The 22,535-nt window shown below is 33.4% G+C and overlaps 1 protein-coding gene across 14 annotated transcripts in view; it reads left to right on the forward strand.

The window, feature by feature from the left end:
* The window catches only part of PPIP5K2 (diphosphoinositol pentakisphosphate kinase 2), a 75,361-nt gene that overhangs the window by 35,387 nt on the left and 17,439 nt on the right, over positions 1 to 22,535 (forward strand). For 7 of the 14 annotated variants that reach the window (XM_079917132.1, XM_079917140.1, XM_079917143.1 and 4 more), the window contains 8 exons: positions 5,021 to 5,162; positions 5,767 to 5,990; positions 11,924 to 12,051; positions 12,632 to 12,746; positions 16,306 to 16,413; positions 16,503 to 16,619; positions 19,680 to 19,847; positions 22,205 to 22,378. In XM_079917132.1, the coding sequence (XP_079773258.1) occupies positions 5,021 to 5,162; positions 5,767 to 5,990; positions 11,924 to 12,051; positions 12,632 to 12,746; positions 16,306 to 16,413; positions 16,503 to 16,619; positions 19,680 to 19,847; positions 22,205 to 22,378 (1,176 nt within the window). Of the gene's footprint in view, positions 1 to 5,020; positions 5,163 to 5,766; positions 5,991 to 11,923; positions 12,052 to 12,631; positions 12,747 to 16,305; positions 16,414 to 16,502; positions 16,620 to 19,679; positions 19,848 to 21,444; positions 22,379 to 22,535 lie in introns of those variants that run through there. The other 7 variants (XM_079917141.1, XM_079917145.1, XM_079917133.1 and 4 more) reach the window with 3 other exon arrangements.

Below are 22,535 nucleotides of genomic sequence, written 5' to 3' on the forward strand. Positions count from 1 at the left end.
AACTTTTTATAGTCTTATACCCAGAGTGCTTATTTGGCTAAGTATGTATCTGTAGCTACCATAGTCTCAGTTTGGGGTATTTTTTAAGCTTCATGTAATAGAATGTTTTCTTTTATGTCTGGCTTCTTTTTCTCAGTGTTATGTTTGTGAAATTCATCCATAGTTTTGAGAATTTTCATTTCAGAGGTTGGCAAACTTTTTCTATAAAAGACCAGATAGTAAATATTTCAGGCTTTGTAGATCACATATAGTTGCTTGTTGCATATGCTTTTCTTTTTTACACCACCTTTTAAAAATGTAAAAACCATTTATTAGCTCACAGGCTATCACAGGTCATGTTTGGCCTAGTTTGTTGATCCATATTCTATTTTATGAGTATATGCCAATTTATATATGCTTTCTAATATTGTTATAGTTTGGGGCTGTTATGCTAATACTGCCGTGAATATCCATATATGCCTCCTAGTGCATATGAGCATATGTTTCTCTTTGGTGTATTCTAGGAGTGGAAGTGTTGTGCCCCACAGTGTGCTAATATTTCAATATTAGTAGATGTCAAACTGTTTTCCAAAGTCATTGAAGCAATTTATACTCCCACCAGAAGTCCATGGAAATTGTTATTGCTCTACATAGTCTCTATTCTTGGTATTTTCAGACCATTCAATTTTGCCTATTCTGAAGGTGGATGTATAGTAGTACCTCACTGTGGTTTTAATATTCGTTGACCATTTAGGTATCTTCTTTCATAAGGCCTGCTCTTCAAGTCTTGTCCTTTTTTTCTACTAGTTGCCTGTGTTTTTCTTATTGAATAGTAGAATTTCTTTGTATATTTTGGATATGAGCTCTTTGTTATGTGTTCTAAATACTGCCATCTACTCTGAGCCTTAATGATTTCCTTTGATAAGCAGAAATTCTTATTTTCCATGAATTTCTTTTTTTTTTTCCCATGTATTTCAAGGTCAATTTTTTCCTTTACGTTCAGTGCATTTTAATGCATTCTTTATAATACCTTTTTCTTTTTTTTAATTTATCATAGGTTCAACAATTAAACCTATATTTTATTCTTATATATATATATTTTTTTACATCTTTATTGGAGTATAATTGCTTTACAATGGTGTGTTAGTTTCTGCTTTATAACAAAGTGAATCAGTTATACATATACATGTGCTCCCATATCTCTTCCCTCTTGCATCTCCCTCCCTCCCACCCTCCCTATCCCACCCCTCCAGGCGGTCACAAAGCACCGAGCTGATCTCCCTGTACTATGCGGCTGCTTCCCACTAGCTATCTACCTTATGTTTGGTAGTGTATATATGTCCATGCCTCTCTCTCGCTTTGTCACAGCTTACCCTTCCCCCTCCCCATATCTTCAAGTCCATTCTCTAGTAGGTCTGTGTCTTTATTCCTGTCTTACCCCTAGGTTCTTCATGACATTTTTATTTTTCTTAAATTCCATATATGTGTGTTAGCATACAGTATAATACCTTTTTCTAATGTGGGGTCATAAGGTATTCCCATATACGATCTTCTATATACTTTACTGTTTTTCCCTGCACATTTATCTACAATCTAGCTAAAATTGACTTTTGTGTGTGCTATTAGATAAGGATGTCAAAATTGATGTTTTCCCCCCAACCATATGTACATCCAGGTGTCTCAACACCACATACTGAAAAGACCATCCTTTCCCCACTACTCTGTAGTGCCAGCTTTATCATATGTGTGTTCTCTGTTTCTAGAACGTATTCTTTTGTTGACTCTTGGGCCATTGAATAAGATCTCCCAAATCCTACATGGGTCCTTCTTCAAGTTCTTCTTGGCTTTTCTTGTATTTCCATATAAATTTTAAAATAACCTGGCCTAAAATCCTGTTGGAATATTGATTTAGATTGCATTAGATCTATAGTTTGTGAAAACTTACATCTTTAAAAAAAAATTTTGTGTACTTGTAAACGCTCCCTCTAAAAAGGTTACTATCTGTTGCTGCTATGTACAAATAGTTTTTTTAATATTGACTTTATATGTGTCAACTTTATTGAACTTATTTATTAACTTAGTAATTTATCTGTAGATTAAAAAAAATCTTTTCAAAGCATATCCCCAGGTTTTTGTCTTCCTTTCCAGTTTTTATGTTTTTAATTCTTTTTATTGCTTTACTTTAATAGCTAGTACCATCAAAGTGATAGTAAATAGAAGTGGCTTTTCTGTTTTTGTTTATATTCTCAAAGGGAAATCTTTTTAACACTGTCCATTAAGTATGGTCTCTGTAGATTTTTTTAAAGCTACTCTTTTTCAAAATAAGGAAAATCCATTCTACTCCTGTTTTCTTAAGAGGTTTTATCATGACAAGTTTTTAAATTTTATATTTTCTTATCTGTTAAACATCATATGATTTGGGGAGAGGCTACCGTGGTTCCTAGAATAAGCTCATTTAAAAAATATATATATATATATCACTGGTTTGGGTTTACTAATATTTTTGGTTAGGAGTTTTACATCTGTGTTCATGAGTCATACTGACCTTTACTTTTTTATTCTTGTTGTCTTTTTCTGCTTTCAATATCAAGATTATGCTGTTCTCATAAAATTAATTAGAGAGTCCTGTTTGGGGGGAATAATTCATGTATATATGTTTCAGTAAATGTTTGGTAAAATTTACTGGTAAATCCCATGGGCATTTTCTTTATGGGAAAGCTTGTAATTGTGGTTTCCAGAGTAATTTAGTAGTTTGCATTTATTATGTCTTGTGTCTGTATTAAGTTACATTCTTCTAGAAATTTGTGTATACACTCCTCTTAAGTTGTTTATAATGTCTGCAAGATCAGTAGAGATATTCCTTTTTGTTTTGTAACATTGTACAGTCTTCCCCCCCTTTTTTTTCCTTGATCAGTTTTGCCATAGTTGATCAGCTTTATTAGCCCTTTAAAAGAACTGTCTTTCAGATTTGTTGGTTCACTAAATTATGCACTTGTTTTCTATTTTATTAATTTTTATTGTTTAATATTTTATTCCTTCTACTTCTGTAGTTTTATTTTGCTCTTTTTCTAATTGTTAAAAACTGATGTCACTAGATGGATGCTTATTAACTCATGAATGTTCAATCTTTTGTAAAATACACACTCTAGGCCCTTTATGCACTGTTTTGACTGTATTCATAAATTGAGGTTTATGCCATCTGGGACATTTTCTAATTTCCTTAGTGATTTCTTTGATCATATGTTATTTAGAAGTGTACTTTTAAAATTTTCAAACCTATGCATTTTTAAGTTATATTTTTGTTATTTCTAACTTTATATCATTTTGGTAAAAACAAAAATTCTTGCTGATTTTTTTTTGGTCTGTTTTTTCTTTCTTTACTATTGTGTGTTAAAATTTCCCACTATAATTGTGGATTTTTCTTGTCTTTGTAATCTCTTAAGCCTTGCTTTACATGTTTTGATGTCATGCTATTAAATGCATACAAATTAAGAATTGGTATATTTCAATCAGTATTTTTGCCTCAAAATTTACTTTGAGATTAATATAGCTAAAACAGTTGTTTTTTCTTTTACTTGGTGTTTGTACAGTATCTTTTTTATCTTTTAACTTTCAGTCTTTCTGAAACTATACTTTTAGATGTATCTCTTAAAATCTGCATATAGATTTTTAAAAAATTTGTCATGAAAATCTTTGTTTAGGACAATTATTTATATTATAAATTACTGAAATTTGTATATGAATCTATTATCCTTTTAAGTGCTTTATATTTATACTGCCTATTTTTATTTTTCTCTCCTTTCTTGCTTCATTGGAATTGGTACTTTTTATTTATTTATTTCCCTGGTAGTTAGAAAATTATATTTGATTTTACTATTTGTTTTGTCACTACCCAAGAGAGAACAATAGGCTTCTATGACATCTGCAAATTGAATGTTTACATCATGCTTTTATCCTCTTCCTGGACAAAGCAAGGACTCTAGAACTAAAGTGTTTTTCAAACTTACTTGACTAAGAATCATCTGGGGTCTTGTTAAAAATGCAGACTCCAGTTTATCCCTTTTTTGAACCCTAAATGTAGAGTTTACCAGAGTTTCACCTTTGAAAATCCTGGACTTCACTTTTTTTGTCCCGTTAACATAAAATGATATTAAAGCTCTATTCTTCTTCTCTGCTGTCTATTCAGAATCAACAGATGTCTCCAATGCAAAAACAGCCTTAAAAGCCAGTATCACTCTCTGGATCTCTGACCAGAGAGTTTGGTTTCCATAATTCTTAATAATTCTTAATATCTTATCTCTCAGATACCTTAAAGCAGAAGTATAGAAGTTCTTTGCCCAGGAGTTTTACTAATCTTCAGTGGTTAGATTGGCCTAAACTACCTAGTTCACCATAACAAGAAGTGGAATTCCACTTTACATTTTTTATATTTATACAAATTTATTTGATGGGGTTAAATTACTTGCCAAGCAAAGTTTCAACAGTGAAAATTGAAACTATTTGTCATTAATGGCTTTTGTTGACTTGCAAAAAATCTCATCACAAAGGCATTTACATGGTGGTTAAGAGCACAGCTCTTTAGCCAGATTACCTGCTTTTTTAACCTCACTCTTTGCATACTAATGGTTTGATTTTAGGGAAGGTGCTTTAACCTCTGTTAAGTACCTCATCTGGAAAAAGTGATGAAAATAATAGTCTCGAGGTTATTCCATGTCAATATATGTCAAATGGTTAAACCATATTTGCAAATACCAAGTGAATCAGCAAAATGTCTGCAAAATATTAGAATAAAATCTCCTTGTAAATTAGAGTACTTCTATTAGATTTTCCCTGTGGATAATCTAATGTTAGCTAAGGTTTAGGATTTTTTTAACATGAAATTTTGAGGTTTTTATTTCCTCCTTGATCTTATTTCTGTATTTTGGGGGTATCTTCATTTGTAGTTTGAGTTATTCTGCAGCTACTGGAAAATTTTGTATATTGTTCTCTTGGCCAATTGAGCATAACCAGATGTAAAAATATATACTCTATTCATTTGTAGCTTACTCCATCTGGAAGCATTTCTCTTATCAAATCAATGCATTTAATTAAAAATCCTGTGAAGACCTGTGACAAAGTGTATTTCTTGATACAAAGTTTGACTTCTCAAATCAGACATCGAATGGAAGATCCCAAATCATCAGGTAAATATTTTGTTTTCCTTAGATTAGAAAACAAATAAAAGGCACTATCCAGTTGCTATAAACATTTTTTAAATAAGATGTGCCAATCATAAAAAATTCAAGCCTTTAATGCTATATTTAGCATTAGATAGGTATGTCTAGGTGTAATTTGAGTTAGTATATATCCAGCAAAAGAATAATAGCGAAGTTATAATTGCTTTTATCTGTGGTAGCATGAAAGGGATAATAAAACATTTTTATTTGGTTAATTATGTAGCATCACTGTACAGTTCAGCAGCAAATAGGCAGCATAATAAGAAGGAGCAAGCAACAGGAAGGTGATCAGTGCTCTGGCTCTGAGACTAGCTTAGTTAATAACTTGGGCAACTAACGTATGTAACATATGGAAGGTCTTCTATAAAACCAGTTCCTAACCCATGTATTTATACCTTTATTCAAGTCTACAAAATATATGGTTGCTAATAGTATATGCCTATGATAACATTTCCTAGCTTGTTAACAATTTTACCTTTGATATTTAAGAAGTTTCTAACTACCAATTTTTAATATATATTCTTTATCTGATTTTGAAGTTTAATACACTAAAACTGTTATGTTGTTTTAGATATTCAGCTTTATCATAGTGAGACCTTAGAGCTCATGCTACGTAGATGGTCCAAGTTGGAGAAAGACTTTAAAACAAAGAATGGAAGATATGATATTAGTAAAATCCCTGACATATATGACTGTATAAAATATGATGTCCAGCATAATGGTTCCTTGAAATTAGAAAACACAATGGAATTATATAGGCTTTCAAAGGCATTAGCAGATATTGTTATCCCTCAGGTAAGTAATTCCTACATATCAATTTTCTTGTACTGTTATATAGATACTTTTAAAACGTCTATCAGTGGATAAAAGATAGTTGGTTTTTGTGTCCCAGTAAGCCTATAATTTTAAAAAGGAAAGTAACTAATTATGAATTTATATTTTAAACTTTTTGTTATATTAAATCATTGTTTGATTTTTTAATAGTTTATAGTGACTTTTTAAAATTTAAGAATTGATACTCTTAATAATAATATGCTAACAACAAACAAGACAACTGAAAATAGGATGGGATAAATCACTTAAGTATTTATTGGGCATTTATTGTGCACCTACCAGCTCTGTGCTATGGGAATGTGTGCAAAGTGGGAGAAAAAGATAGTTGTGTCCCTATATAAATTTTGGAAGTTTTTTTACCTTATGTGGAAGTATTTTGAAAATAATATTTAGAGGCCAGGATGTAAGTAGTTATTTGTGGGGTGTGGTAGAGGTGGAACGGGGGGCCTTATCATTATAGGAGAGTAAAAATAGAGGTGTAACCAAAATTCAGTTAACTGAAATGTAATTAAACAGAGAATCAGATGATAATAAAGAGACAGGTGACAAGACAAGTTGAGATAAGAAATGTGTTAGAAGAAAACAGTTGCAGATGCCCTTTGGAGAACTTTTTTCAACTCAATTACTAAAAGATCATTTGGACATTGTAAAAGGGAGATTGGAGTAAATCACACATTCCAACTGTGAACCAAAGTTAAAAAGCAGGAAAAATGAAATACAGTTGATTTTTGACCAATGTGGGTTTGAACTGTAGTGGGTCCACTTATACGCAGATTTTTTTACAATAGTAAATACTACAGTACTGCATGATCCACATATCCACAGTTGAATCTGCCAGGGATGCAGAACCACAAATAAGTTATTCTCGAATTTTCAGTGGTGTGCAGGGTTGGTGCTCCTAACCTCCACGTTTTTCAAGGGTCACTGTACATGAAAAGTGTAAAGATTGTATATAAAAGTAGCCTCACTTAAAGATACTCATATATAGAAAACAGTGGGGAGGTTCCTTAATAACTAAAAATAGAACTATTTTATGATCCAGCAATCCCACTCCCATATATCCAGAAAAGATAAAAACTCTTAATTCAGAAAGATACATGCATCCCGGTGTTCATAGGAACGCCGTTTACAATAGCCAAGACATGGAAACAACTGGAGTGCCCATCAGTGGATGATTGGTTTAAGAAGATGTGGTGTGTGTATGTATATATACATATATATATCTCTCTACACACATATACGTATATATACATACACACACCACATATACATACACACACACCATGGAATATTACTCAGCCATAAAAACAAAATATTGCCATTTGCAGCAACATGGATGGACCTAGAGAGCACCATACTAAGTGAATTAAGTCAGAGGAAGACAAATATTATATGATATCACTTGTATGTGGAATCTAAAAAATAATACAAATGAATCTATATTAAAAAGTGGAAACAGACTCATAGACATAGAAAACAAACTTACAGTAAGGGAGAGGGGGAATGATAAAGAGTATGGGATACACACCGCTATACATAAAATAGATAAGCAACAAGGATTTACTATATTCTCTCAAGGATTTACTATATACTAGTTCTCAAGGAGAACTATATTCAATATCTTGTAATAACCTATAATGGAAAATTATCTGAAAAAATATTGGATTGGCCAAAAAGTTCGTTCGGGTTTTTATGTTATAGAAAAACCCGAACGAACCTTTTGGCCAACCCAATATATAACTGAATCACTTTACTGTACAATTGAAACCAACACAATACTGTAAATCTACTACAATTAAAACTATACTTCAGGACTTCCCTGGTGGCACAGTGGTTAAGAATCCACCTGCCAATGCAGGGGATCCCTGGTCCGGGAAGATCGTACATGCTGAGGAGCAACTAAGCTCATGTGCCACAACTACTGAGCCTGTGCTCTAGAGCCCGCGAGCTGCAACTAGTGAGCCTGTGCACTACAACTACTGAAGCCCATGTGCTCTGGGGCCCACAAGCCACAACTACTGAGCCTGCGTTCTGAAACTACTGAAGCCTGCATGCCTAGAGCCCGTGCTCTGCAACAAGGGAAGCCACCATAATGAGAAATGCATGCACTGCAATGAAGACCCAGCGCAGCAAAAAAAAAAAAAAAAAAAAAAACCCTCCAGTGTCCTTTTCCTAATATTCACAGAATATCCAGGAAAAACTAGAGACTTTTAAAAACTGGGAATTCAGGCTGCACAACTTACCTATAAGTATTTGTGTACATGTTAAAGTTTAGCTTATTCTTGCAGCATGAAAGAACAACTATTTATTTGTTTGGTCAGTGTATATGATGTAGACAGGTTTAAGTATATTGTATAAATCAGTGATTTGCAAATAAATTCTCTTTAAAAGAGGATAAAAATATCTCATACTGCAAGAATATGTCTTTGGGCCTCACTATAAGAAACATAGGCTTAGAAAACAAGGACTTAGTCTCTGACAACATCTTTCATTTGCTAAATAGAAGTTTTATTTTGCAAAAGAGGTTTTATTTTACACAATAAAAAGTTGTATTTTTATAACAGATAAGAAAAGCAGACATGTAGATGAATGGAACAGAATTGAGAGCCCAGAAACAAACCCGCACATATATGGACAATTAGTTCATGATAAAGGAGCCAAGAACATACAATGGAAAAAGCATAGTCTCTTCAATATAGTATTGGGAAAACTGGACGGCCACATACCAAAGAATGAAACTAGACCACTATATCACACCATACAGAAAACTCAAAATGGATTAAAGACTAGAATGTAAGACCTGAAACCATAAAACTAAAAGTAAACATAGTATGCTCCTTGAAGTTGGTCTTAGCAATATCTTTTTGGATATGTTTCCTTGGGCAGGGAGACAGAAGCAAAAATAAACAAACAGGACTACATCAAACTAAAAAGCTCTGTACAGTAAAGTAAATCATCAACTAAACGAAGAGACAACCTACGGAATGGGAGAAGATATTTACAAATCATATATTCAATTTGGGGGTAATATCCAAAATATATGAAGAACTCATACAACTCAACAACAACAAAAACACAGTCTGATTAAACAATGGGTAGAGGAGCTAAATATTTTTCCAAAGAAGACATACAGGTTGCCAGGAGGCTCATGAAAAGATATTCAACATCACTAATTATTGGAGAAATGCAAATCGAAACCACAGTGAGAGATCACCTCAGGCCTGTTAGAATGGCTGTTATCAAAAAGGCAAGAAATAACTAGTACTGGAGAGGATGTGGAAAAAAGTGTGGTACACTGTTGGTGGGAATGTAAATTGGTGCAGCCACTATGGAAAACAGTATGGAGATTCTTCAAAAAATTAACACTAGAACTACCCTATGATCCAGGTATTCCACTTCTGGGTATTTATCTGAAGAATATGAAGACTCTAATTCGAATAGACACATGCACCCTGTGTTCATTGTGGCATTATTTACAATAGCCAAGATATGGAAAGTGCCCATTGATGAATGGATGGATGAAGTAGTATATATAATACAGTGGAATACATAAAAAAGATACAGTCTTGCCATTTGTGGCAACATGGTTGTACCTTGAGGGTGTTATGATAAATAAGTCATTCAACGAAAAACATACTATATGATTTCACTCAAATGTGAATATTAAAATTTCTTTTAAATAAATGAACAAACCAAGCAAAATAAACATGTATTTATAGAGAAAAGAGTAATAATTACCAGAAGGGAAAGGGGGTGAATTGAGTAAAGGAGGTAAACTGTATGGTGATGAGTAGAAACAACTACTGGTGTTGAGCATACTGTAGTTTATACAGAAGTCAAAATATAATGTTCACATGAGACATGTTATAAACCAATGTTACCTCAGTAAATTAAGTAAATAGTAAAAGAGCCTCGATGGTATGATGGAAGATAAGAACATCTAAAGATTATATTTGTTATTAAGAGTCTTAATTGAGATGGCACACATTTATTGAAATTTGAAGATCATTTCTTTGGTGATTGTATTATGAAATGCAGAGGATTCTTTATAATAGCATTTGCAATATAAAGTCCAATGATACTCTCATTAAATATCACCATATAATAAGCTTTCAAATATCTTCATCGGTTATTTTAATCAGTTCTTTTTGTGGAAGAAATAAGAGAACTTGGGTATCCAACAATTAATTATTTGGTCCTAGTTGGTTATGGCAGCTTGCTTTTTCAGCTCTACAAAATATGTCACTGTTTTGAAGGGAAAGGTTTTTTTGTTATGAAAGTAATATATCTTTGTTATAAAATATAGATATAGCCAAAAAAAAAAAAAATCAGTATGCCATTACCAACTAGAGAAAAACATTTCACTGTTTTGGAAAATTCTAAAAGGCCTTTTCCCTTAAATTCATGGATAAAATTTTTTTCATAAATTCGTATATATGACAAATGTATTCTTTGCAAAAATGGAACCAGGAAATGCATACTATTTTATAACCTGATTTTTTTTTCTTGGCATCAAGAAATTTTTTCCAAATCAGTAAAGCTAAATATACTTCATTTTTCCTAATGGCTGAATGATGTGATGTAATAATAGCTATTTAATCAATTTCTCACATTTGGAAATGTGGATTCTTTTACTTTCTTTCACTCTCCTTATACATATGTCTTCTACATAAAATCAAGAAGATTTCCAGAACTCTTTTACCAGTTCTGTTACAGACCAGCAGTGTATGAGAGTGCCTGTTTCATTACACCTTGCTAATAACAACAGAAAAATTTCCTTTGATGATGTTAATTTCAACATTTTCCTTTTGTTTACACATACATACACAATTGCATACGTATTTCTTTTTTTCATACCAATTTCACAGTCATCTATGTTGGTGAGATAATTAACCAACCAAGCTTTTGTGTTTAAGGTAAATGACCCAAGAGGTTCCATTTTCATACGTCTTCCATCTAATCAATCAGCCTTTTCTTTATTAGGCAGTTTTGAGATTTATTATCCATACTAAAGTTTTGCCATCTGGGAAGTACCTGATAACAGCAAGTAGCCTTTAAATACAGGTATCCCAGAAGGAACTGGGAGAGAAAGAGTGTGCTTATTTCTTCCCTCTTCTCTACTCTTCCTTCTTTCTCTCTCTGTCCCTGCCTTCCTCCGCCTCCACCCCACTTTCTGCCCTCTTCCTCTTATACCCTCTCTTCCCATCTATACACACAAAACAGATTTTTTTCTTATATCAGGTCATTTTCTCATCTACCTCTTTGAACTGTAATTTTTATTATAATTCTTACAATTACTATGTTTTCTTAACACTTTGGATTGTAATTCCTCATTTAATTAACTTATAATGGTTATAGAGCTCATTAAGTTTGATAATTTCACGGCATTTTTGGCTAACCACTAGTTAAAACCTTTACAGTATTGGCCAAAGGCTTTTAAATAATTTGTTAACCTTTTTAATCTTTGGCATTCAAATAGACAAAAATTTCATGGTTTTAATTTATATTTCTTTCTGTATGTTTATTGACTATTTGTTCTGTGCTTTAGTGTTTGTGCTCTTAATCCATCTTTCTTTTAGGGTTGTTTCTACATTTAAAACCTGGTTGAGTTGAATACTGTTCATAAAGATTACATTCATCCATTCATCCTATCCTCTTTAGAAATTACTTTCTTTTTCATTTACACCAAAATAAAATTCTTCTAATTACACTCAATACTTTGGGGAATAGTGTACTTGAAGTTGCAGAAATGTAAACTAGGAGCATTGTATAATGTTCAAAAGAGGCTGAATAAAAATACTTGTCGCTCACTAAAATTCTTAAATTTAGTAGTACCTTTATTGGAGTTCTTTATTATTATACCCTTTTTCTAATGTTGTGTATGTTCTGCTCAGGAATATGGTATAACTAAAGCTGAAAAACTGGAGATTGCCAAAGGCTACTGTACTCCTCTAGTTAGAAAAATTCGCTCAGATCTTCAAAGGACACAAGATGATGACACTGTAAATAAACTCCATCCTGTGTAAGAGACTGTACTGGTATTTAAGTCTATAGGCATCTGTTTTTGCATTCTTCAAATCTAATTACTTTTTAATGTTCCTATGGCTAAATCAGGAGTGTATCACTTGGCACACTGTGGAAATAAATATTACCTAGGTATTTCTAATAGTTAACTTCCAACCAAGGTTCTTTTTGGCTCCAAATTGGAGAAAAAACTGAGGCAAACAGGGAAAGAGGATGTGTGTTATCATTCACATGTGATCATCAGTGATCATCCTCATTCAGCAGCATTAACACCTGTGAGCTTCTTTAGTGCTATGACCTCTTTCGTTGTTAATAAAGGTGCTTAAATAACCTATTTACAGTGAACTTGACTAATATTAATGCTTCTTTGACTAATCTCAGTGGTCCCAGTTAGTTCCAGTTATCTTCATGTTAGAGGAATACCTGCTAAGATAACGCCTCAATTGTTATTGGAAGAGTGATAGATTTGCTTACTATGTTCTTTTACTTCTAGTAAGATTAAATTCCATTTTACAAAATAATTTCATTAAGTTTTAACTGCATGGTTACGTTTTAACAGTGTCTGCTCCTTACTCTAGGTATTCCAGGGGTGTTCTGTCACCTGAACGTCATGTCCGTACCAGATTATATTTCACCAGTGAAAGTCATGTACATTCTTTACTGTCTATTCTTCGCTATGGTGCCTTATGTGATGTAAGTAGGATAAGTTATATAAATCTATTTAACAAATATGTGTTATTGAATTTATAATCGAATCACTAACACCATTTTTTTACTGTGCAGTTTTTAATAATTCATTATTTACCATCATTTGTCAAGGGTCTACTTTATACCAAGCACTCTGCTAGATGTTGGAGATAATGACATGTTCTCTTCCCTTTGGAGAAGATCCATTTAAGCAAACAATAATACAAAATATTTTAGGTAATGTTACAGGCCAGTGGCAGTGAGATAAAGAGAAACTGATGAATTTGCATTATTTAGAGGTTAGAATCAATAGGACTTGGTGTTTGGTTGGACATTGTGACTCTTATTTACTGTTAGGTAATGAATCATACCAAAGGTTACTGCCTTAAAACAACCACAGTCATTTTATTTTTCTCTCTCATGGTTTAAAGGCTGACTGTGATCAGGCAGTTTTGCATTGGGCCTCTCGTGATATTGCAGTCAGACAGTGGCTCGGGCTCAAGTCATCTCACAACTTTCTTCTCATGTCTGGTGCTTGATGCACAGAACATAGCAGCTGAGTTCCAAAAGTGAACTTCCTAAAAGAGCAAGGAGCAAGCACAAAGCATTTTTATGACCTAACTTATGAAGTTACGTAGTATCACTTCTGCTGAGCATTTTTGGAGGCAGTCACCGAGTCCCATCCAGGTTCAAGGGGTGGGGAATAGACCCATATTACTAGATGAGTGGAGTATCACTGTCACTTACTTATTGTAAGATGAATACTTGGGATTGGATGTATTTTGGTGGCCATACTTGGAAAACAGAGTCTATCACAGTATGTCCATTACCCACACAATCCATATTTCTCTCTCATGCAAAATTCAGGTAATCTCTCCTCCAGTATTCCCTCAGGCTTATCCATTATAGCATAAACTTGACATCCAGGATCTCATTATCTAAATCAGGTCCAGGTGTGGATGGGACTCCTTGGGCAGAGCTCCTTGAGTGCTCAGGAGAACTCAATCTCGTTTCAAAGACCTATGAACTGAAGATACCAATTGTCTGTCCTTCATACATTTGACATACAGTGGTGGGATAAGCATAGAATAACTGCTGTAGATAACCTTTTCAAAAGAGGGGAAAACAGAAGGTACACCATGGTCACTGGTCCATAGCAATTTTGAAATCTGCCTAGGTACTTACTGCCCATTCCTTAATTAGGGCTCTGTCATTACTGCCAGGGAGTTGTTTATAATGGTTCATGGCTTCATACTTTGGGTTCTTAATTGCTTCATCTAGGTCATCCTTCCTTTTCCATAAAAAGTAGCTCACATTTGCAGCTAAGTAGTTTTCTTTAACCTGCTTCCTGTCCAAGGAAGTTTGGGGATCCAAAGGTCTGTTTATTTTTAGTTCAAGATGGTATAATTTAAAAAACAAAACAAAAAGGAGTAATTTATAATCTACTTTATTAAACAGTTCACACCCACAAATCTTAAGAATAAGCCCATTTTTACATTGGGCTCCCTCTGTGTCTACTGAGGGATAGTACTCAGCAGTCCTTATTGCTTAATAGTGAGTATCTGAGAGACATGGTAGTATAATCCTGAGAAAGTCTTTGCGTCTTTGAAAGGTCTGTGAGCCTTAAATCTTTCTGAAGTCTTAGCAAGTGTTTTTACAATCACACCCATGTTTTCATGACAGATTCCTGCGTTTCTGTTCTTCCTGGAAGCCACTTTTTAACTATAGCATTTTTTGCTCTCTGGAGAGGCTAGGAATGAGAAACAGTTTTATTTCTGAACTCTGCAAGTCTTGGCTCCTTTAATTAACCATTTTCCTGTAGTTTATCTCCCTCCTCTCATAGTTCATCACAGGTAGTGAGAAGAATCTTGGTGGCCTTTTGAGAATTTTTCCTGGAATTTTTGGTAGCTAGCTCATTGAGTTCCACTGTCTGCAGGCTATAGTGTTTCTACACTTTATGCCACTACATAACAAGGGTTCTTTTTCCTATAGTTTCCAGTAAGATTTTTTTTTAACCTTCCTATAGTCCCTCACCAACAACCTCCTCAGTGCCCTTTCAGGCTTTCACTAACACTCTATTTTTGAGGCATTTTAACTTTCACCAACACTCTCCTTGAGGCCCTTTCTTTGCTTACAGGTGTGGAAGGTAAGAAAGAAAAGAGAGTCAAGAAAGGTTCCCATATTTCTAACAGGATCATCTACAAAATTACTCATCATTCACTGATAAGTAACACTTGGGGGAGTATCAGGCATTAGAAGGAAAGTAATGAGGTTAGATAGCTTGAATTTGAGGCACTAGTAGGCTAGTCAAGTGAAGATGACCAGTAGTATGTTTATATATAAGGCTAGAGGTTTGGGTTAAAGGTACAGAGTTGGTAAGCCAACATATTAATGATGGCTGAAGCAGTGGCTATTAATAAGATTCCCAGGAAGTTTGTATGTGAAAAAATAAAGAAAATGATGTTTTAGAGATTGGCAGTGGAAGTGATAACCACACAGACTTAGAAATTTTAATATCCCCTTTCTTTCTCAGTACACTCAAACCACAAATTATCTAGAATACAATGTCACTTCTATTATATATCAAAAATATCTTTTCAGCCATCTCCAAACTAGCAAAAAATAAGAATTAAAAAACTTTTTATGTGTATATATATATATTAGCATATACATTTATGCACATCTATAAAAAAATAATCTTTAAAAGAAAATGAATTCAACTTTGTTTTCTTTTGTACTTTTTAAAATAAAGGGCAGTCAGTGAAATGTATGAAGATTTGGTATATGTCTCCTGATTCTTAATTTCTCTTATCATTGGGCCTTGATGAATAGTTATTATCAGAGTTACCCTAAGACTATGTAAGTGTTCTTTTCCCGTCAAATTTTCCAATTCATATGTTCTTTTCTCTTGTTTTTTATTTCTTTTTTATTCCTTAATAGGATAGCAAAGTGGCATCCCTTGCATACATATGAGGATTAGTGGAGCTTTAATAAAAGAAATAGAGAAAAAAATGACCCTTAATTAGCAAGGCAAGAGCTTATATATCCATTAGTAATGATGGAATTGTTTTAGGGGAGGAGAGATACATCTCTTATGTGGTCACCTTTTAACTTTCTTGCACTTATTTATAAGGTAGAAAGAACATAGAAGATGTAAGAATGGAGACAAAGCCTATAATTGAAGCGTAATAGTGAGTGATGCATAAAATTGTAACAGATAAGTTTGGAGAGCCATGCCTTGAGGATTCTAAGAGGATTGGGAAGCCATTAAAAGGTTTTAAGCAGGGAAGTGAATGGCTTTGGTTTCTGTGTAGACAATAGATAAGTAGAAGTAGATATGAGGAAACGATTTAGGGAGCTATCACAGTGATCTAAAGAAAGATGATGTAGTTTACACTTAGGGTGGTGGCAGTAGAAGAAAGCTTGTTGAGTATATATAAGCTTGTTGAGTATTAAGTATTCACCTCATTTGTGTGGTATCAATCAGGATTAAACAAATTACCATAATGAAAATAAAGTGGTTTTAAAGTAACATAATATGAGAAAATGCTTACCATTTGTTCAGGAATCAAAGGATGAACAGTGGAAACGAGCTATGGATTATTTAAATGTTGTCAGTGAACTCAACTACATGACTCAGATTGTTATCATGCTTTACGAGGATCCTAACAAGGTAACAGAGTCTTGATTTGCGTGTGTTACCAGAGGTAAATAAATAACTTGAAGTTTCTCATTTTGAAAGTGTTCTGTAATATTTTTTAGGATCTTTCCTCTGAGGAACGCTTTCATGTTGAATTACATTTTAGTCCAGGAGCCAAAGGATGTGAAGAAGACAAAAATTTACCATCTGGCTATGGATATAGACCAGCTTCAAGGGAGGTAATGAAGATGAAATTTTCATTGCTTAGTTACTACAGTTCTAAATATAAATGAGGTTTCTTTAAGAATTTTCTATTATGTACTATAATTCTTATCTCAACTAAGTAGCAAGATGGTTTAAATTTCTTGAAGTATGATTTGGGTAGACAACATTTTTATGAATATTAGAATTTTATATTTTATCTTTTCTCTAGATTTTTTGGATTTTTAAGATCAGTAGTTAGCATGGATAACTATAATTTTTGTTTTTGTCCTCAAGTCCTACTTGAGGACTAGTCCATTCTTTACTATGCTAAGCACTTGTTACGAATTACTGCAGTTTAATTCTTAACCTTACAAAAGTTAAATATGTACTCAGCTTTAAACCTTTTTTACTAAACTATAATACATATTCGTAAACATACCTAAATCATAAGTGTGTAGTTTAATGATATATCACAAAATGAACACAATTGTAAAACAACTAGCCAGGTTATAGATAGAAGATCATTCTAGAAGAACCAGTTGTGCCCCCTCTTTCTCACAACCTCCCTGCCTTCTCCCCAAAGTTACCTACTATCATGACTTAGATTAATTTTGTCTATTTTTGGACTTTATGATCACAAATGAAATCACAAAATATGTGCTTTTTGGGGGTGGAGAGTGGGTTTGGTTTCTTTCATTATGTGTTTGAGATTCATCGGTTCTTCATTTTTGTTGCCATGTAGGATTACATTAAATAAATATGGTGCAGTTTATTAATCCGTTTCACTATGATGATCATTTGATTTGTTTCCAGTTCAAGGTTTGAAGATGGATGCTTTTATGAAGATTCTTGTTCAGGTCTTTTTCTGAACATATGTACACATTTCTTTTGGATATATATGTAGGCGTAAAATTGCTGGGTTATAGGGTATGCATATGTTCAACTTTTTAAAATACAGTCAAATAACTTTCCAAAGATACTACCATATCTTTATCAGCACTTGGTATGATTAGTGTTTTTAATATAGCTATTTTGGGGACTATGTAGTGATATCTTGTTGTGGCTTAAATTTACATTACCCTCATGACCAATAAGGATTAGTACCTTTTCTTATATTCATTGGTTATTTGAATATGCTTTTTGTGAAGTGCTACTGGCTAGGACTAGTATGGTGTTGAGTAGAAGTGTTGATACTAAGCATCCTTAGTATCATCCTTGTTCATTCCCAAACTAAAGCAAAAGGTCATGTTTCAAAGTGAACTTTTTGGAATTTTGATTGAAATTACATAAACTCTGCAGATCAGTGTTGAGAGAAATAACACTTTTACAGAATTGAATCTTCTAGTCCAAGGACTTGATATACAGCTCTGAATTTAGTGAGCTATTCTTTATATGTTCTTGATAAAATTAAGACTTTTTTTAATGTCTTGTATTTTCTTTGTCAGGGTAATTCCTAAATTCTTTATGTTATCATAAATGGCTTATTTAAATTTCATTTTCTGTTTGCTATTTTCATATTGAATTTTAACTCATTTTTATAGAGAGATTTTATAACTAACAACCTTACTGCATGCTGTTTATTCATTCTAATAATTTATACATAGAGTCATTTGAATTTTCTATGTATATGATCATATCTGTGAATGATGACAAATGTCCAGCAAAATGTTGAATAGATTTAGTGATGGTGGGCACTCTTGTCTTCCAGTGATTTATTAATTGTGATGATTGTTTCAAGTTTTTAGATATCCTTACCTGGTTGAAGAAGTTTATCTTTATTTTCTATACCCCTTAGTTTGATGAAGGTTTTTATGTACTTCTGCTTGGCTTCTTTAAACTAACGTACGTTCATAAGATTCATTGATGTAATTAGTTTTAGTTTGCCCATTCTTAGTGCTTTAAAATATGTGTTTTAGTGTAATTTACCCAATTTATCCGTCCTGTTTATTTTTAAATTTATTTATTTTTTTATTTTTGGCTGCATTGGGTCTTCGTTGCTGTGCGTGGGCTTTCCCTAGTTGTGGCGAGCAGGGGTGACTCTTCGTTGCGGTGTGTGGGCTTCTCATTGCGGTGGCTTCTCTTGTTGTGGAGCACGGGCTCTAGACGTGTGGGCTTCAGTAGTTGTGGCACACGGGCTTAGGTGCTCTGCGGCATGTGGTATCTTCCCAGACCAGGGCTCGAACCCGTGTCCCCTGCATTGGCAGGCAGATTCTTTTTTTTTTTTTTTTTTTTGCGGTACGCGGGCCTCTCACTGTTGTGGCCTCTCCCGTTGCGGAGCACAGGCTCCAGACGCGCAGGCTCAGCGGCCATGGCTCACGGGCCTAGCTGCTCTGCGGCATGTGAGAATCTTCCCGGACCGGGGCACAAACCCGTGTCCCCTGCATCAGCAGGCGGACTCTCAACCACAGCGCCACCAGGGAAGCCCGGCAGGCAGATTCTTAACCACTGCGCCACCAGGGAAGCCCTACCCATTCTATTTAGATGGATATTTAGTGTAACTTTTTCAAACGTATCTGTTTTCTGTACTATACTGTGAGATTCTTATAATTTGGGACAGTATCTTATTCATCTGTGTCTTGGCACATGGTACATACTCACTAAATATTCAGTGAGTCATCAAATGGTGGTTATTTAAGTATGCAGTCATTACATTTGTTGGAAATATTTGGCATAGAGTTTGAATTTTCTAAAATTTATAACTTCAGATACTGTTTCAGTTTGTGATTGAGTTGATGGCATTACTGGTAACAAAACTGATCTCTTTTTTCTTACTGTCATTTATTATTATTGCTTATTTATTTGGGCATTGGATGAAATTTAATTAAGTACTTTGTTTTATATGGCTCTTTATTGTCGTTTTATGGTTTAATGTATCCAAAGAGTATGTATTTCTTGAAGTCAGGAACTCTGTCATCTGTCTTACAATATCCAGAATAATACTAGGCTTTCATAAGAATTCAATTATTAATTTACTTGAATAAACAAACTTGTATATGTACTGCAAGTGACTACACCAGTTGGTGGTTGAATTTGTTCATCTGAAGAGATTGATTTGTTTTATCTGAATTTTATTATGTTATGTTCTTTCTGCACAGAGTGAAGGCAGGAGATCTTTTAAAATTGATAGTGATGATGAGCCACATACTTCTAAAAAAGATGAGGTTGATCGAGCTGTGATATTGTTTAAACCTATGGTATCAGAGCCAATTCATATACACAGGAAGTCTCCACTTCCAAGATCTAGGAAGATGGCTGCAAATGAAGTAAGTATATATCAGAGCATGTTTTTTATGAAGTAAACTAACTATATTTTAATAAAACAGAAAAGAAAATACAGCTTTAATTATCAAGCTTGGGAACCTAACAGATTTTTAATTGTCAACTTTATTTTTCAAATAAATTTTTTAAAATATAGAGGCAGTTAGAAAATGCAAAGATTAATTTTAGAATTTGGAGCTTTATAGTTTTCATAGCAAAGTTGAATAGAAGTAGTAAAATAAGGCCTTTTGAAGACTTGATCCATTATTTTCTTGTCACTTTAGGTTATTCTAATAAAGAACTTTTTTCAAAGTCTGATATAATGGATCAGGAATAATTTTTGGTTAAAAGTAGTGAGGAATTGCCAGAGATGCTTCAGCAACAACTGATTCCAATGACACTGTATAATAAGATGTGAGATTCTGAATTGTTAACCTGATTGCTAAAGTCAGTATAGGAATTTGAAATTTTGATGCTATGGTTGAAAAATTTACCTTTGTATTATATTAAGGTCTATAATTAAATAACTTAGGCTAATTCTTATGCTCACTAACAAAATAACATTTAAATAACTACTAAAATAACATTTACAAGGAAAGTTGAAAAAAAAGAAAGGAAAGTTGAGCAGTTGGAGTAAAGTTTAAGTAAATCTTTAACATCTGTATACATTTTTATACTCTGAATACCTTCTTTTTGGGTTATTTATATTCTCTATAGGATGATTCCCCCAGCACTGATTTGAGATCAGTGCTTAAAAATGTTCTCTAAATGCTCAAGTAAAAGTATAAGATAGGAAGAACCATCAACTTTTAAGTTAGAAAAATATTTTTTGTTGATGATTAAATATGCCAAATCTTAAGAGTTAGGTATAACATCTAGCAGTTGGTGAATAGGAAGGTAAACACCAACAAATGAGAATTATGCTCATTTCTATAGCCCCAAATTATACAAACATATGTGCTTTTGATTCTCAAATTTCAAATGTATGTGTCCCAATTTGACAATGGTGTATAGGAAAAACATCTCGATAAAATAGATTGTTGTAATTTTACAGTTGAAAATGTATACTAGTTAGGATTCCCGTGAATGGGATATTTTAAGTTAATTATGGGTTGGCCAAAAAGTTCGTTCAGGTTTTTCCTGCACTCTTTTGGCCAACCCAATAAAAAGAGGATGATTAAAAATTGTAGAATTTGGGATTATTCTATTATAGCTTAATTTAAGAATGAGAAACCTGGGGTTATGTTCAGTTATCTTTAATTTCAGAAAATTGGGAAATGACATTTATTAATGTAACCTAAAATACCATTTGCGTGAGGGCAGTGATTTTGGTGTTGTTGAACAAAGCAATCTGCAATTCATCAGACTGTTCAGAATTTCACCATTAAACCTTTTTTCTGAACTCCAGAAGAAGTCTGTAACACTGATACAGTCAAACGTATTCTGAGTCTCATCTGTATTTGTGAAATCTTCAACAAAATCACTGCCCTTTGTTAACTCTTAAAACGCAGAACACATTTATAAACCTTTTTCTCGTAAATACTTAAATAGTTGCTTTCAAGAGATTATTTCTATGCCATGCTAAACTTTTACTTCCATAAGGTAAATTATTCAAGTAAAACCTTGAAGACTTTTTCCAGCGTCCATCATCTCCATGGATATCAGAAGTTTGTACTTCCAAAAGACATACAGAGAAAAAGACTATTCTCTTCATTTTGTGCAAGTAGATTTTACTCTGTCCTCACTGTCTGAAACCTGAACATGCAAACATGTAAAATGAGAATGTTTGCTGCATGTTTTGCCTACTGAACTCTATAAATAATCTTTGGAGGGGGTAAATAAATAGATAGCTTGAAAGTGTAAACAAGTGCAATTTGAATCCTCCATCTTACGATCTCTAATTTTTTTTGTCTGGCAGACAGATTTCCTTTCATACATATATACAGTGAAGTCTCTTTAACCCTTTGCAGGATTCTTTAGTGCTTTGGGTTGAAAAGTTTGCCCAGTATAGCATAAAACCTCCTGAATAACATTGCTAAGATAAAAAATTGTTAAAATCTTTCAAGTTCTAAGAGGGAAGTGACAACTATTAAGCAGTATAAATATTTTGTATATTTAAGATAGTAATGTAATTCTCATAATCATTATTACTTACAATTAGATTTATAACTCATTCCGATCAATTTCTCAAATATTAAAATATTTGGCTCCCAAATTACTGTTTAATAGTTTTTTAAAAATTGATAAACAAATGCAAACAAACTGTATTTTTTTTTCTTTCTGATCATTTGGCTCTGTTGTATCTAACTTTGCATGCTCTGCTTTTTTTTTTTTTTTTTTTTTGCCCCTTTCTCACTTCCAGGAAGAGAGCCCCCTGAGTGTGTCTAGCCCAGAGGGTACTGGTACCTGGCTGCATTACACCAGTGGTGTGGGTACTGGGCGTCGAAGACGCAGATCAGGGGAACAAATCACTTCTTCCCCTGTCTCCCCCAAATCATTGGCTTTCACATCCAGTATTTTTGGCTCATGGCAACAGGTTTTTAAACTTTACTTCATTAAACATTTTTCCTCCCCGCATTCAGAGCAACAAACAGCTGTCTTTGAGGACATCTAATCCCTTATATTTTACATCAGAGTAAATACTTCTGTTTTTAAATTTTGAATTCACTTAAAAATGCTTGTAATGTCTCACA

This window comes from Stenella coeruleoalba (genome assembly GCF_951394435.1).
Source record: "Stenella coeruleoalba genome assembly, chromosome: 3".
In the NCBI taxonomy this organism is placed as follows: domain Eukaryota; kingdom Metazoa; phylum Chordata; class Mammalia; order Artiodactyla; family Delphinidae; genus Stenella; species Stenella coeruleoalba.